This window comes from Episyrphus balteatus, chromosome 4, assembly GCF_945859705.1.
Source record: "Episyrphus balteatus chromosome 4, idEpiBalt1.1, whole genome shotgun sequence".
NCBI classification, from domain to species: domain Eukaryota; kingdom Metazoa; phylum Arthropoda; class Insecta; order Diptera; family Syrphidae; genus Episyrphus; species Episyrphus balteatus.
In genome coordinates this window covers 72,210,586-72,227,815 of record NC_079137.1, presented here as the reverse complement: position 1 = coordinate 72,227,815, position 17,230 = coordinate 72,210,586, and the positions used below count along the sequence as shown (strand labels likewise).

The window sequence follows — 17,230 nt, the reverse complement described above, 5'->3', positions numbered from 1 at the left end:
GTTTTTGTTCTATTTTATGTGGTCTATTTTTCTCTGTGTAGGTACATGATCACACGTCGACAATACTTAAACCGACTATACTTAAACTTTTGTTTGAATGGATAGTTGGTTAATTGGTATAAAATATTTTTTAACCATTTAAAATTAAAAAAAAATCTAAAATTTTAGTCGTTCTAAATTAACTTAATTACGCTGATTGGTATAAACTCATGCAATACAAAAATTTGCCTCCAGAAAAAACCACATCTCATAATTTTTAGGAACTCTCCGCATAAATCAGCTAACATAATTGGTCTAAAAGTTTTGTTGCAATTTATTTAACGTAAATAAATACGTGCTAAGGAAGTTTAACTCTTTAAACGTATTTTTCAAATATAGTACATTTAAGTATTTACATATTTGTCCACCTTTTGGTAAAGAATAGCTCAAATATTTGAGTTAAGAGCAAAACCAACATCTAGGTATATTTTTTGTCAGACTTTTGATTCATTACAAATCATAATTTTAAGTTAACCTATTAAAAAGTTTCGTCCAAATGAGACTGATAAAAAACTTCATAAAGTTATTGGTATTAGAACTGGCTTAGAGGTAATAATTCACATATTTTTTAACTCTGTCCGAATATTTTTAAGGAAATATAAAACTTTAAAATTTTAAGCTTTTAAGAACTTTGGAAAATATGATTGGTATAAAAATAAAGTATTCCCCCCCCCCCCCCCCCCCCTGTAAAAGTAAGTTTTAATTTGTAGAGCATAAATTTAAGTTCATTAATTCTTTGATTCTTATAAACTGTAAACATGAACAGCGACTGTGTCTTATTAACCCAACTGGCATAGATAAAAAATTACTCCACTTTTATTTTTCGCTTAATTCGGATAGATTTTCATGCCAAGGTGAATTCGAAGATTTTTTTTTACTGGTTTTTATTTATTTTTTCTACTAATTGGTATAAAGTTCAAATTGGCTAAATTCCATGGTGAACACAGAACGAATGTATGAATGTTTAGTATATTGTTTCTTCGTTGTAGCTTAGAAGTATAATTAAATTCAATTCAACACTCGAATGGACTCTATACCATTTGCAGAGATGACTGGTATAAAAATTAAATATTTTTCTTAACATATTTAAAAAAGTACATTTTGTTCTTTAAATTTATTTAAATAGCCATGCTTCTTTGCTTTTTTTAATCGTCTGATTGGTATAATTTGGTATAAAAGTACTTTTTTTAAAGGAAAATCAAGACAAATTTGACCCATTGTATCGAATTAATAATAAAATTTGATTTATTTAGCATATAATGTGTTTTAAGGTTTTAATTACAAATATTATTTGATAAATTTGCATAAGACATAAACATTTAGACCAAATTACAGTTATTGGTCTATTTTCTTTTTTTTTCAATGAGCTTGCACTAAAGGGATTTGTCTACCATTAATTTATGATGAAAACAGTACCAGCATTAGGAAAATAGAGAGAAGTTTTAATTCTTGTCTCTCATCAAATTTAACTAATTATTTTCTTTAAAATTAAATAAGAATTTGTGTTTTATACCAGTTTATACCATTGAACAAAAATGTGTAAAAAATATATTTTTTTCCCGAATCGCAATTTTTTGTACCGAAATGCCCATTATGAGAAAGTACGTCCCTGTGCTCAATTCCACACCTGGTATAAGTTCTAAAATTCCTGCGTTGCGTGCTTTAAAGTTCTTTAACAAATGTCGTCGCCATCCCTCGCATTCATGGTGGTGGTGGTCGTCGTCGTCTTTCGCTTTTGAGAATTGAGATCCAGATTGTCCATCGTCCGCTGGCTGCCAGGCAGGAAAAGGATGGGTCAGGAAAAAAAATACCATGTTTAGGAAACAACCCCTTATAACAACTTCAAATAGCAGGTTACTCTTTCTCTCTAAGGACGATGATCAAACCAGCAAACCAACCATTCAGCTAGAGAGCTAACTCAACCAACCGAACAAACGTACAACCACTGCGTGTATACAAAGCGTTTCCAAGACTTGATGCATGGATTTTATGGTACCTCTGCTTTGGCTTTGGCTGTTCCGACGAGGTTCTCCCAAACAGCTCACAGGTCCCCAGGTTCCCGGTTGTCCGATGTTGAAATATATGCCTGCATTAGTATGCACCGCAGGTGGCATGCTTCAGCGCACCTCTTTGTGTGTGCATGCTTCGCTTTTATGTCAAACAATGCATATTTAATGTGACATTTGCTCTCTCTCCCTCTCTTCCCCCCCGTCTTTAGTTTAAAAATATAAATAAAAAAACCCTCTTAAATCTCCATCATTGGCAAAAGGATGGGGGCTAGCGGATGGTGCATTGGTGCCACCGCCAGAATTAAATGGCGAAACGTATTATTTGTTCGCATGACGTCGAGATAAAATATTTTATTACCGCACCGCGACGAGGATATAATTTTTTTTTCTAAATATAATTTTTTAAGTAATTTATTTTAACCATCGTGTTTCCTGTTATTAGAAACTGTTGGTTAGGGTAGGTAGTACTCGTATGTTTGGCTTTGCATAATTAAGGACTTAACTTGACTATGAGTGATTTTGTTAGCAGAGCAAAGAACGATAAGGCGACGAGTGATTGTAGACGAGATTTTATTTTTAAATTTTTATTTTTTTTTTTTTTCATTTCTAATGACCTGTAAATGCGTGGTCAGTAAGAGGAGCCTTAAAGTGGAAAAAAAATCAAAATGGCGTTATTGAATGTTTGTCATTAAAAATAAATAAGCTTGTTAAGGGGTTCTCTATGTTATAATATGGACAAGGATAAGCCTTGTATTTATTTTTATCGGTATCAGGAAGGTTGTTTTGAATTTAATATTCATTGAAAACATAGATTTTTTTTTTTTTGTTGTTATGTTTGTCAAGTGCGAACAAGTAAGGAGGATCATGGTTTTTAATATTTTTTTTTTTATTAATGTAACGTTATACCTTTTCGAATGAGGTTTTTCTTGTTGAATTTTAAAATAGTTGATTGCATGATATTTTCATGTAAAAATTTGTTTCATGTTAAACAGGAATTGAATGTAAATTCTTGGAATTATTAAAAATGCAATGTGTAGTGTATGGTTTCTAGTTATTTGTAAAATGGCAAATTTTTAGGTTAAAATGCTTTTTTTTTTCTAAATTAAAAAAAAAAAAAATTGAGTGATATTTAACACGAATATGCCATTTCAATTAAAATAACAAATTAAAAGTTGGTTTTATTAAACAAAAAAGTGAAAAGAGCAATTAAGTTTAGTGAATTAAAATATTGTATTTTTCTCCCTTTTAGTTGGAACTTTGAAATAGTACATTTTACAAAGGAAAATTATTGGGTTTATTTGAAATTAATTTTATTACAACCTCATTACGTAATGAAAAATTTGTCTTTTGTTTTATGCTTTTCTGCAAATTAAATAATTCGTGTTTAAGTGGTGTTTTTTTTTTTTAACTAACATAAAATAGAACTATACCTGTAGAGTTTTAAAGGCTGAGAATTACACATTTTTTCATGATGTTTTAGTTAATATTGGGTTTCAATTAATTTTGAAAAAAAAAAATTAAGTCCTCGGCTGGCTCGCACGTACTCAGGTTCTCTTATAGTAAAAATATCTTTAGTCTAAAAGTATTTTTAAATAATAAAAATTCAAGAATAATTTAAATTTTATTTTTTAAGAAATTCTATAAGAAATAAAAAAAAAAATGTAAGAAAATTAAATTTTTATGCCGTTTTTAAGAAAATATTAATAAACCTCGAAAAAGAAAAAATTAAAACTATTTCATCAACCCCTTTTTAAAATAACTACTTGATTATTAAAAAAATTGAAACTTAGTTTTAAAGATAGGATCTAAATAATCAATCAATTTTATAATGAAGATTTAAAAAATTGTGATAACATAAACAAAAAAAATCCAAAAAATAGCATAAAAAAGGTCTAAAAGTGCGTTTTACTACATTGGTACTCTTTGGTCTCTTTAAAAAAAAAATTTAATTTTTTTCACTGTATATGAACAGTTCTACCTATGTATGTATATTAGAGTGTGTCACTTTTGTATGGGAAAAAAAGTACTCTAATTTTCAAATGTAATAGTGGTCAAAAGTTGTATTAGGGCCTGAGATTTAATAATATGTAAAAAAAAATTATAATATCGTTCTTCTTTGGCTCGCTCAAATCGGTTGAAGTTGTTAAGAAAAAAAAAAAAAAAAACGATTTTATATGAAAAAATGATTTTTTTTCCTTCACTTAATATTTCGCAACTTCTTTACAAAGTGTTCAATAATTCCAACAAATATAAGCTTAAAAGTTTTTTCTTGGAATTATCTTTCATGTGCAAGCCTAAAAATATTCAATATATTTTTTTTGTATCCAAACGGAGCAATTAAAAAAAAAACATATGTTTCAAAAACCTCTAAAAATCCAAATTTCTTCGATTTCTTCCTATATTTTGAGCGAGCCAAAGATATTAATTAAAATTAAAATTGTAAACTCATGATTTAATTTTGATAAACAATGCAACTTTTAAAAGCTATTGCATTTGAAAATTCCATACTTTTGCATTTTGACACACCCTAATGTATATCCTAGAGCAAACATCTTTTTAGTACAAATTTATCTAATTTCCTAGCTTGTATACAGTTTTGAAAAAGAAAATTCTATAAATTCTTATTCTGTCCGCCATTTTGGAACCACCATTTTGAATAAATAAAAGTTGTAGGTTTTTTCGTATTTTTCATACTTATATGCTTCAGTGTCCTAAATTTCATTAATTTTCGTCAAGAAATGACCGTGCAAATGATTTTGACAAATGGTAAATAGTCAAAACCCTCTTGATTAACTGATTTTTAAGACTTCAGCGCATTCATAAAAATTTTACTGATTGTGCCAACTTCATTTTTTAACTTGTTATTTTTGACAAAAAAAAAAAAAAAAAATACCAAATAGTCAATAGAAATGAAGAAGTATCGTAAAAATAGGATTTTTGCTATATTTCTAAAAATTTCAAAACGTGTCTTTATCGAAATAGAATGACTTTTCTTCTACGTAACAGGTATTTAGCTCATACAAGAGTTGGGTAAGGCCATTATATTAAAAAAAAAAGATGTTAGGGTGGTAATTTTTTTTTTTTTGTAAAAATACTAATTTTTTTAAACTTTTTTTTAACCTTTAGAGCCGATGTGGAGGCAGAAGATATGAACCGTTTTTGATTATTTCTTAAATCCTTTTTAGTCATAACCATTCGCAACTTTTGAAATTCGAAAAAAGGAGTTTTCGCTCCAGCTTAAGAACTACTCCACACGCATAGTTTGTTCATCGGTGACATCATAACTCCTAACCTATTTATCGCAATTTTATAAATGAGGAATCGTTGGAAGCCTATCGCTTTTCCGCTGGTTAATGGCTATATAAGACATCACATAAAATCTAATAAGACGTCCTCTAGAGGTAAAAAACAAAACTAAAACCTGACTACTCCAAAATTTAATTCTTAAAAGTATGAAACAAGAAATACATAAGTTTTTATGTGATGTTAATTCGAAAGTCATGGTAATATGCAGCACAAAACAGTTATAAGTGATTAAAAAAAAAACTTTTATACCTACCTACATAAATACATTTTTTATTGAAAATGAAATTATCATTTAAATCTTAATTGAATATTAACCTACATTTCCAATTAATACTTTTTACCACAATTCATTTTTTTTTTTAATTTACAAATATTTGTTTGGGTTGATGCTTTTTCCTAGAAGATAAAAATTACCAACATGATTAATTCGAATACCATAGCTAAACACACATAAAAAACATGTATGTATATATTTTTTTTCGTTGAATTAGTCAATTTGCCAAATAAAAATCATTTTTCCACATCAAATAACCAAATAAAAAATAATTTAATTTTATTATGAAATCACACATTGATAATCCTTATGTTTTTATTGAAAAAAAAAAAAACAAATGTAGGTTTTAAAATCAAAACTGCTAAATTACCATGAAAAAAAAAATGAATTAAGCTGATTTTGTTTTAAATACAATGTTTTTTGAGTTTTTAAAATTTTCTCGAAAATGGTTCTTTCTTTGTGTTTCGACTACAGGACCCTTTTACCTCATTTCAGCATAATAATCCTCATATTATTTGAATAATGAAAATGGTGAAACAATAAGAGTGTTATGTCATTAACAGATTTTTTGATAATTTTTTATGTTTTTTCTCTCATAACTTCTAAACAAGTTATTATTTTTTAACAAAAAAGATGTCGTTAAAATTGTCTTGTTTGTCTTCTAGTTATAGGCTATGTTAACTTCTAAAATATGATGCCCTCTATAGCCAAAAGTCATGATATTAACAGACTTTAGTTTTTTTTTTTTGCTTTTTTTCAAAAAAATTTTAAACATTTTAAAAAATATAAAATTCCTCTTTAAACTCTTTAAAAAATCCCTTTGTTGCTTAGAAAAAAATTCTGATTTCTTAAAGAAGTCAACAATTCTACTGAATAATAAAGAAGGAATAAATTTAAATTAATCATATCGAAGATGTTTTTCAATTTGCTTCACAATCAGCGCTATTGAAAGTATCAAACGAAAGAAATAAAAAAAAAAAATTAATTCCATCTCATGAATTTTTCATTGACATTTTTATTATACACATCCTCGATTCCTTGGCAAAAACATATTGTTTGTATGTCACTTTGAATTCATAAAAAATTCCAAAATGACACATCACAAATAAGAACCAAACAAGCAAACAAAGAAACTAACACAAAAAAAAAATCAATTCACTTTGCACTTCGTTATCTTTCTATGAACGATGAAAAGGACTTATTTGTGATGCAATATAAAATCGTAAAATCATCTTTTTTTTCTGTCGCTCGTCCTTTTCTATAATTTTCGATGTGATGCTCTTGTCCTTGCAACATAAAACAACTTAAACATATTCCTAAACAGGTACCACTCATATCTTCATCTGAGTCCTTCTCCTCCTCAACGCAAATACCATACAAAATATCCTCACGAAACACATCAGCCACCTTCAAGTTAGTATACGATACAAAAACTTCGCTCTTCATCCTCATCAAGTCCTTTTTTCACTTTATTTCTAGTTATGCATTCTGCTAGATTACGTTTTGGTCATAACGTTTCAAAAAAAAACCTGACATTTACTGCACCCACACTACAGTAGAATATAAGAATACAAATATCAAGCAAAAAAAAAAAAATACATATCCTTTATTTCTTGTATAACATTTAACTTAACTTTTATCTAAAGGACACAAATACAATGCTCCAGAGCACATGCAAGTGAAGGAAATCTCCTTTTCCTTTTCTCATGGTAACATGGCCGTTATGTGAATAGTGAATGCACAATGGCACAGAGAATAGTGAATGTTTGCTTCCTGATTTATGCACGGCAAATTGTCGGGAAGAACGCTTATTTTGTCCGCTACCACCCTATTTATCCTTAAAATTGTGTATGTCCTTGTCCCCATATGTGTTAGTTTTTTGTCTTTATTTTTTTTATATTTTTGTATAAACAATAAATCACAACTTTTACTGCACCTCAACTATACCATCATCTCCTCTCTTTCTTCTTTTCTTATTTTTTAAGTTTTATTTTATATAAGAAAAAATAGTATAAAAAAGGATAAAAACTTACCATTTTGTATATTTACAAAAAAAATTATCACGAGCGCAAATAGCTCGCTGGTATGCTTCCACGAACACAGTTGCATTGTATGTCCTCGTTGCATCTTTTTGTTGTTGTTGTTGTTCCTTCGAATATGTTTATCCGTGACGTTGTCTTGTTTTTTTTTTCCTGTAAGGCGATATAGTATACCTATAACAACAAAAAAAAAAAAAAAAATCCTTATAGTTATGTTATCTAATTTTTCATTCAGCTTTAGGGATAGAAAAATAAATACATAAAAGCTATTTTTCTAGAAAATAGAATTCTAGTAACTATGGGGATGGAATATAGTAAGGGTAAATCCAGGAGGAACAGAGAAAAAATAAAAATTGAAAAAAAATACTCAAGCTAGAAAGTTATGACACCACATCTGGTGTTGCATTTCTATGACGTCCTTTTTTTTTAAACAAATAATAATAAAAACGATGTGAAAAGTACTTTTCATTGTTGGCAAAAACGCATTTACACAACCAACACGACCAACGACGCATACAAAATTGCACATTGGGGAAAATATTATGATTACAGGAGCGTGTTGGTGATATTTTTGTTCAGCGCCTTGATGGCTGTGGAAGAATCTTACAGATAAACAGTATTTTATGTACATAAATGATTACATACTTGTTTCTGCAACATGTTGCTTAGAAGTTGTGGGATCACAAAGTTCATTAACTGTTTCCTAGAAGCTGGAGGTGTTTTTTTTGACATGCACTTAGTTGTATGAAAATTGATGTTAATAACATAAGTTTCTGCAACATGTTGCTAAGACTATATTGATCCATCAAAGTTATTTGTAGCACAAAACTTTTTTACCTTAAGTTATCAGCAGTTGGTACAGTCGTTTTTAATGCTATTTAGTAGTTAGAATAACTGCATTGAGTAAACAACATGTGGCTTGAAAGAGCAACATGTGGCTTAAGGTATTGAAGATGACGAGTTCGAAAAAAAATCTTTAAATTATTTTTTTTAGTATACCTAGTTTCAGTAGTAAGTTCATGTGTTCATAATAATAGATTCAAGAATTGCCTTTATTTTGTTTCTGCAACATATTTAAAAAAAAAAACTGTATAGATTCATTTGGCTCATCAACACTTACATTATTGTTTTGCAACAACATGTTGGTGCTGCTAATGTAAGCCTCATTTTGCTGTAATTAGTGTTGCTGACATAATTTATTAAATATTAGATATATTTGCTATTGTAACATGTTGCTTAGAGGTTAGAGACAACACTATCTTAATTTTGTGTCCCTGAAACATGTTTCTAAGAATGTTTGAGGTCATAATCAGCTCTAAATTTGGTTATGTCGTGGATTTGAGGCGTAAGTCGTTTTAGCCCAAAATAAATTAATGAATTCCTGGGATATTTGTTTCTGCAACATGTTGTTATAAAGAAGATTACATATTTTTTTCCTCTGCAAAAGGGCAATTTGCAATTTTGTTTTTGTTTTATATATTTGAATAAAAAGTCATACATATTTTCTGCAACATGTTGCTAAGAGCTTATAATAATATAAATCTACAAATAAGATTTATGTTCAAACTCACTGACTACTTAATTTATTTGCCTATAATTTAAAAATTTAGTTTTCTCGAGGCCAGTTGTATGCCTGTGTATCACACACATAAATTTAATTCGACCCTGTGGAATGATGATGATGATGAAGAAGAACTATATCCGTTTTTGTTTCTTTACTTTATTTTTTTTTTATATAACTAAACGAGTACTTGCATAACTTTGAGATGTGTGATGTTATTTGGTAATGTTTCTCGGGATACAGAAACTCGTGAAGAATTTTAAATCTGAATGGAGTATGTATACCAAACTAAGTATAAAGTGGAATGAATGATGCAACGGAAAACGCAGTAATGGAATTCTATATAGAAAACATTTTACCACATGATGATGATGTTGATGAATAAAGATACTTTTTAAATGTTGTTGCGTGTTGGTCGGTATGCGTATGTTACCATTTAGTTTTAAAATAAAATTGTTTAACTTAACCCACTTCTGTTTCAATGGCTTTCAATATTTTTGTTTAATTCATTTTTGTTGGCTAGGTAGAATTTTATTGGGTACATTCAACTAGGACATACTAAACTGATTTGAGACGACTTTAAACAGGTTTAAGGTCATATAAAAGCATTTGCATATATACAAAATGAGCAGGAAAAACTTTTCATGCAGAAAGAATCGATACTCGAATCGAATTCTTCAAGTACAAGCGTTCTTTAAACAAAAATCCTCAAAGGGGTTCATGAATATTCAACTAAAGATTTAAAATATTTAAAATAAATACTAAAGGTTAGAAGTTTATATATTTTTCAATTTGGATTAAATTCTTCATGGGCAGGCTTTTCGATGACCTCACTAACACTTTTCTAAAAATATTGAGAAAAAGTTCAATACAAACAGAAAAAAAAGAGGTTGTCTGTAAAGCCGGTTTACGGACGATGATTTTACGTGATAACGTCGTCAGAAAACAGGTTGTGTTTTTTTTTTTTAAATGAGTCAATTGAAGCGTTTACTTATTTCAAACAATCATAATTTACAAGAAAAAGCGATAAAAAATACCTTTTTTATTTTTCATTACATTTTTTTTTTTATTTTAAAAGCTAACAAAAAAAATTATGCAATTTAAAATCCAAGTATTTCTTCTTAAGAATAAAACCATTTTTAAATTTTTACAGTGCTCAAAAAGTATTAAAATAATTTATTTAAAACCAACCAATGTCGAAATTCCAAACTGAGATTACGGTACTTCCCACACTGGTGGCTGTTCATGATCAACAGTTCTCCACAGGTGTTTTGAGGTATTTCACAAGTTTTTTTAATTTAACATTGTGTAGCTTGTAGTGAATGTACAGTTATGTGTTATATACCAAGGTAACATCATCAGGATTCTCAATAAAGTTAAATCAAATTTTTATTTGCTTTAGATGAAAAGATAGAACCTGTTAAATAATAATACTTTATTTTACCGTTATCTCAAAATTGTGACTACAAAATTGATTGAAATTTTGCACAGATATAGTCCTGTCTATTATCTATCTACAATATAAATTTCATTTATTTATCTGTTGAACAAAAAAAAGATAAAAACACAAAACGGTTAAAAAAGACCAAAAAACTTGAGACAAAAAAACTTGTTTTTCCCGTTATTCAGTAAGACACCGTTTTGAAATACCTTTTTTTTGCACAAATATGCGCACTAGGGTGTCCGTTATTTCCCAAAGTGATGTTTTCGGGGGAGACACCCCCCAGATCGAAAGTTTGGGGCCTAAATAAGGGGAAATTAGCAAAAAAAAATGTTTGGAGGTCATTAACCCGTGCCTCTAAGGTCATACTTTCCCCATACAAATTTGTATGGGAAATTTTTAACTCATACATAAAATTTTTTTTCTCTCGAGTTAAATCATCTATTTTTAAAATGTTTGATGATTCTGGTTGGAAAATAGTTCCTTTAAAAGATTACATTCAAAATTTCCCGTTAAAAATTTTTTTTATATTTTATTTCGGTTTTTGAAATTATTAGCTGTTTTCGTAGTTTTTGCTTTCACCTATCACATAATTTTAAATGCAGTTTTATTGGTTTTTAATTCTTTTCAAATATTGAATTCAAAAATTTGTGTATAAATTAAAAATTTTAATTTTTTAAAATTTTTGCCGTTTTTATATTAAATAAATATTATTAAATACCTACGTTACTTTGCTTGCAACTTTTTTGATGTCATTTTTTAGGTGAATAATTTTTAAACAAAATTCAATAAAAATTCTAAATTCCCCGTATTTAGGCCCCAAACTTTCGATCTGGGGGGTGTCAACCCCGAAAACATCACTTTGGGAAATAACGGATAACCTAATGCGCACAGTCATAGAGTACATGTTCTATAATCTTGAGATTTTTTGAATGCTATAAAAAATTTAAAAAAATAAAAACTCACCCAAAAATACCCCAAAATAAGTAGGTGTTTTTCAAAAATTCATATTTCGAAACGCAGAGACTTAAAAAAAAATCCGTATCATACCATTAACTTTTTCTTTTATTATCTTTTGAATGACGTTTTTCAAATTGTCAAAAAAAATGTCCCTACCTATAATCACTACTTTGTCAAAGGTCTACAGCATGTTTTAGTTTTAGAAACCATTAATAGTTTATTTTTGAAATTTTTTAGAATTCTTTCATTACCATTGTCAGCCTTGCAATAAATTTATCCATTGATTAAAAAAAAATCAACTCTTAACATTGTCGCATTTAGAAAATAGCCAATTTTTTGAAATTTTGTTTTACCTTTATTTACCCTATTAAATGATGGAATTTTTTAAAATCCTTCAAATGTATTTAACTTTAGGTTATTATCTTTGAAATAAGTTATAGAAAATTTTTGTGTCTCCAACAGTTTATTTTTAATTTTGAATTGAAATTTTTGCGTGCACTGCGAAAGTGCGAGAGTGAAACGGAAGAAAATGGCGTCACTTTTTTGTGGTGGCTGCCATGGTTCATCGATTAATAAGACGTTATCACGTCAAAAGTTTTATGATACACTGATAAAAGTGAGAATCAGGGTTCAAGATGAAGTAAACACAACGAATTTATAAAGTCGTCAAAAATATTTTTTTTTTTTTTTTTTTTTTTGAGAGGTTGAGTTATATGTGGTAATGTTTCCATAATAGCTGACATTAATTAAATTTATTTTATAAATTTGTTGAAAAAGTTTGATTGTTTATAAAAACTTTGAATTTTAAAAGCCTACAAAATTTTTTGAACGTTTAAGCTTAAGTTCTAAGTCGTTAAACACGAATCATTAAACTCATTTTGTTTTTGTTGGAAAGTTTTAAAAGAAGTTAAAAAAATGTTCATCAATACAAGTAAAATTTGACAAGCAAAGCAATTAGCAGTTGAAAATCGGAATTTACAATTGACATTTTTTGAGTTATGACAAAAAGTGTTCATATCCATTTTGGAAAATTCATCTCTTTCAAAATTTTCAGTTTGTTCTCCTTCTTTCTTTCACATTACCACTTGATTTAACACTATTGAAGTCTAAGCTGAAAAAGTTAATCTCTGTTTAGAACTCTAATCCCTTGATATGTAATTAATTCATTTAAATTTAAAAAGAAAATTCTTATACAATCTTAAAACATTTATTTTTCATCTATCTTAATTTGAAATTTTTGTAATTACATTTTTCAAGTCAAAGAATCAAGTCTAACAAAAAAAAAAAATAAAAAATAAAAACAGGATTAAATGTAAATATTATACAAATCTCAAAGCAACAACTCAACCAACATGTGGTTGCACAATTCCACCTGAGTTCACGATAATAGTATTTGTCACAATATCCTACTGCGACTTTCCCATGTGTTTTGTTGTGATGCTGATGACTGACTGTTGCATCATATTAAATTAATGAATATACATTTTTCCCTCATTCCCATTACAAGTATGTAACTACTTTTCCTAGAATACATGGTAAATAAAAATAAATGAATAAAATAAGTGCAGGGATATACAAATACATACAACAAACAAGAAGCAAAGTACGGCGACGAGAACAGATCAAAAAGACAAAAACCAACTGGGAAATCCTTGGAATGTAAAATCCCATCTGATGCTATTTTTTTTTTTGTATTTTATATAATTCAAATCTTTTTGACGTCGCAGGATATATGACGTAAAAAAATAATAATGAACAAAAAAAAGCAAACAAGAGGAGAATAAAAACAATTTCAAATTAAAGAAAAGAAGAAAGGAAAACAAAAATTAAGAGAAAAAAGGATATAAAAGAAAGCGAAGGAATTATCAAAAACAAAAAAAAAAAAAAAAAAAAACAAATCCTTTTTCCCACAGAGATGCAAAAGCGAAGGAGGAACACACTATTTCATGCACAAGAGAGCATCCAAGCGGAATGCTTTCAGATACATTCACCTCCTCCTCCAAAAACATTGCATCTCTCTGAACTGAACTGAAGTTTTGGTTTGTTTTTTTTTTTCTTCCTTTTTGTTTATTCAAAGATGAATATATACAATCTAAATCTTGTAAATGAATCCTGCTTACCTACTCTTGGGAATTTTCCTTTCAAAGTTTTGTAATTCTGTGTATTTTTTGTTTGTTTTTTTTTTTTTTTGTGTCCTTAAAATTATTCTATGATCCTTGTGAGCAATCTTAGACAGAGTCTCGACTCCCAAGTGACCAGACTACTTCACCACGTTTTTTGTATCTTTTATATGAGTGTGCCAAAGCAAAAGGACTGTTTTCATATGCGAATCCATTTATCTTTGTGCAAGGACCATCCACATACACACGCTCTCTTGAAGATGTGTGGTGTGTTCTAGTACAACTTTAGTACAACCCAAGCGTTATTTTCTTGTCTTATCCTTGTCCTCGGAGCGTGTACTAGTCCTTGTGTACTCTCTATATTGTGTATATCTTCACTATAATGAATTACAGTATAATGACATCCCCATATTCGTATAGTTTGTTCTTCGTCGTTGTCTGTTGGCACATGAGGAGGTCCTGGAGCTATACAGAATCGGAGTTCGTCCCTCCAAAAACTACACTACGACAGCAAGGAAGGAAAAAAGGACGAAGAAATTATTGCTTAGCCCAACTTTAATGGTATTTCTTTGGGAGGAACTTAAGGAGAGGACAAAACGTCCAGGATTAATGTGCCTTTGCCGGATTATGGTGTGTCAGTGATGGTGATGGGGTTGGTTCGTCGCCTCTTTTTTTTGGTTACCCAGAAGAAATGATGTTCTATATAGGCATTAATAGTTCAGTTAATGGCTGGAGAGTGAGATCCTTGCTGAATGGTTACGTACAAGTATGAGTTTCTTGACTTTTTGCTCTAGTTTTTTTGTGGTTTTTTTTTTTTGGTTTCTTTGGTTAAAAAGTTGCCTCGGAGGGTTTTTCTTCTTCTTTTCTCTTCTTTTATTTATTTTTGTTCAATTTTATACTGCTAGTTTTGGTTTGAAGAGAAATTTTGTTTCATTTATTGAACTTCTTCAATCTGAAAATGTATAAAAAAAAGAAAAAGTTAGAAAAAAAGAAATACTTGAAAAAGTTAGTTAAAGTTTTTGTAAGAGAGAAAAACTGGCGAGACTTTAGTTAAATTGAGAAACCATCAGTAGAAGTTAAATGAAATAAAAAAAGACAAATTCAGTCTCATTTGGTGATGGCAATGAGATAAGAATGTTTTTTTTTAAGAAAACATCTGCAAGTTAAATTTTATTTGAATGGAATGTTTAATTTTTTTTTGAAGAGGGAATGAAAATGTTTTTTTTTTCTTTTACTTTTCTATTTTAATATTGAAAATTAAATGGTGACCTGAATTTTTGGTTATAATAAAGTAGAAAAAAATGTAACTTTGAATATTTGGTCATAAGAGGTACTCTCGTATAAATGTTAAGTATATTTTCTAAGAGGATATTTTTTCAATTGGATTTTTTATTTTTTTTTTTTATGGAAAATGCTTGCAAAGTTCTTGACAAAGCAATTTATTAATTGATTAACTGTGCTTAAACACGGCTATTAAAATTCCAGGAGAAGACAGAATACCTTTTTAATTCAACAAGAATGCAAACACCAAGTTTTTTCCACATTTATAATTCTGGAAGGGTTTCAAGAAGGAGACCCAAACAATCAACTACAGAAGAATTTTATCTCTTAATTCACTCATTTTATTTATTTTTACTCTCCTGTGTTACGCCTGAATGCCAGCTTTTTTTTTTTTAGTCTGCTGAGGAGCTCCATGACTGAATTAACTAATAAAACTCTTAACATAATCCTGACTTTAAGACTAAATTTTGTTTATATTTGCAACAAAAATGAAAAGACTAATTCCGGCGTTACACAGGGGATTTAAAATTTTTCTTAGCAGCGTGGGCCTTAAAGGTGCTGAAATGGTATCAATACCTTGGTACAACTCTGTGACTCCAAGACCAACTTTCAGATTGCATCTACAAAAAAGCTAGTTTTCCAAAGCAATACAGTGCGTTACACAAAAGAGTAAAAATAGTTCTTAGAGAGGTGACCTTAGAGGTAGCAAAACAACGTCGATTTCTTGACGTTTTTTCCAAGACGAATTTTCAAGACTAAAATTCAGTTTGCACCTACAAGAAAAGTGGAGCGACTCCAAAAAAGCGGGTGATCCGGCGTTACACAGGTGACCAAAAGCAGTTATTAGGAGCGGAGGCCTTAGAGGTTGTCAAACGGTATCAATATCTTGGAACAAATGTACATAACTCCAAGACTAACTTTCAGTTTGTATGTTGAGGGGCTCTAAAAAAGCTGGTACTCAGAAATAATGAAATGCGTTACAGAAGAGAATAAAAAAATTCTAAAAAGCGGATGCTTAACAGATAGTGAAACAATATCGATAGCTTGACATAACCCTGACTCCAAGTCTAAATTTCAGTTTGCACCTACAAAAAATTTTGATAGACTCCAAAAAAGCTGGTATTTGGACGTTACACAAGAGACACATTGGAGATAGCTCTTAGAAGCGTAGGTATTAAAGGTGATGAAAAAATATATAAATATTTTGGGATAACCCTGACTCCAAAACTATATTTCAGGTTGTACCTACAAGAAAAGTTGAAGACACCGTAAAAGCTCTAAAATGTTTTATGTATAGGAAAAACGTTACAATCAAAACCAAGTTCAAGCTCTCCGAACCGACTGCCCAAACAATTTTTTAGTTATTGAAGTCAGATATGGGCCTTCAAAGAATAATGTAGTAGAAAAGATTCAAAACTAGAGGATTCAAAACTTGAGGAGAATTGTTTGCCTCTCAACTTCAGACCTTACAGGAGTGATTTACCATCCCTCAAGCCACTGCATTGGAATAAATCGATTGTATGAAAAAAAAAAAAAAATTAAAACCATTTTTAAGAGCATTTTAAATTTTTATTGTTGCTACATCAAATCTAGGACCTCATAGACAGCTAAATTATTATAGGACATTCCTTAACTTAAAATAATCATAACACCCATATTAGGGTGGTCCAATTTTTTGGTTTTTACATTTCCGTTGTTCCCCACTCAAAAATTGGTTGCATATGTGTTTTGTATTACTCACGTGAAATTTCAGCTTTTTAGGTGAAGTGTAAGTGGGCGCTCAACAGGCTCAAAGTTTTTCCTCAGATGCTGTTCTAGCTAGGTACTCATGCCTAGTAAATAATTTTTTTTTAATTTATCAAGTGAATTAAGTTGCGAAGTGGTCAAGTTTTTCATGAAATGTTTTTTCTTTCATAAAAAACACTAGTTAAATGTGTAAGATTTTTTTGTTCATTTAAATTCAGAAAGACAAAATTTCAAGAAAATTCAATGTCCCATTTTCGAAAATTTGATTTTTCAAAAAAAAAATTTTCAAAATTTTTTTAAAAATCCAAAAATTTTTGAAATTGTTTTTTGGTTTATATTTAAATTCTATAAATGCTTATTCACAACAAGTTTCGTTGAAATCGAACAAGCAGTTTCGGAGATAATCGGATTTGAAAAAAACGGTTCTATGGCAGGTACCATTAATAATGATTTT

At 29.2% G+C, this 17,230-nt stretch overlaps 1 protein-coding gene across 1 annotated transcript in view; it reads right to left on the bottom strand.

Moving 5' to 3' along the window:
• The window catches only part of LOC129920268 (limbic system-associated membrane protein), a 100,074-nt gene extending 86,138 nt beyond the window's left edge, over window positions 1-13,936 (bottom strand). Inside the window, exons 1-2 of the mRNA XM_056001572.1 lie at window positions 13,750-13,936; window positions 7,662-7,841 (exon numbers count right to left, since the gene is read on the bottom strand). Of these exons, the coding sequence (XP_055857547.1) occupies window positions 7,662-7,755 (94 nt within the window). The 5' untranslated portion in view covers window positions 7,756-7,841; window positions 13,750-13,936. The remainder of the gene's footprint in view (window positions 1-7,661; window positions 7,842-13,749) is intronic.
• Window positions 13,937-17,230: the final 3,294 nt, after the last annotated feature.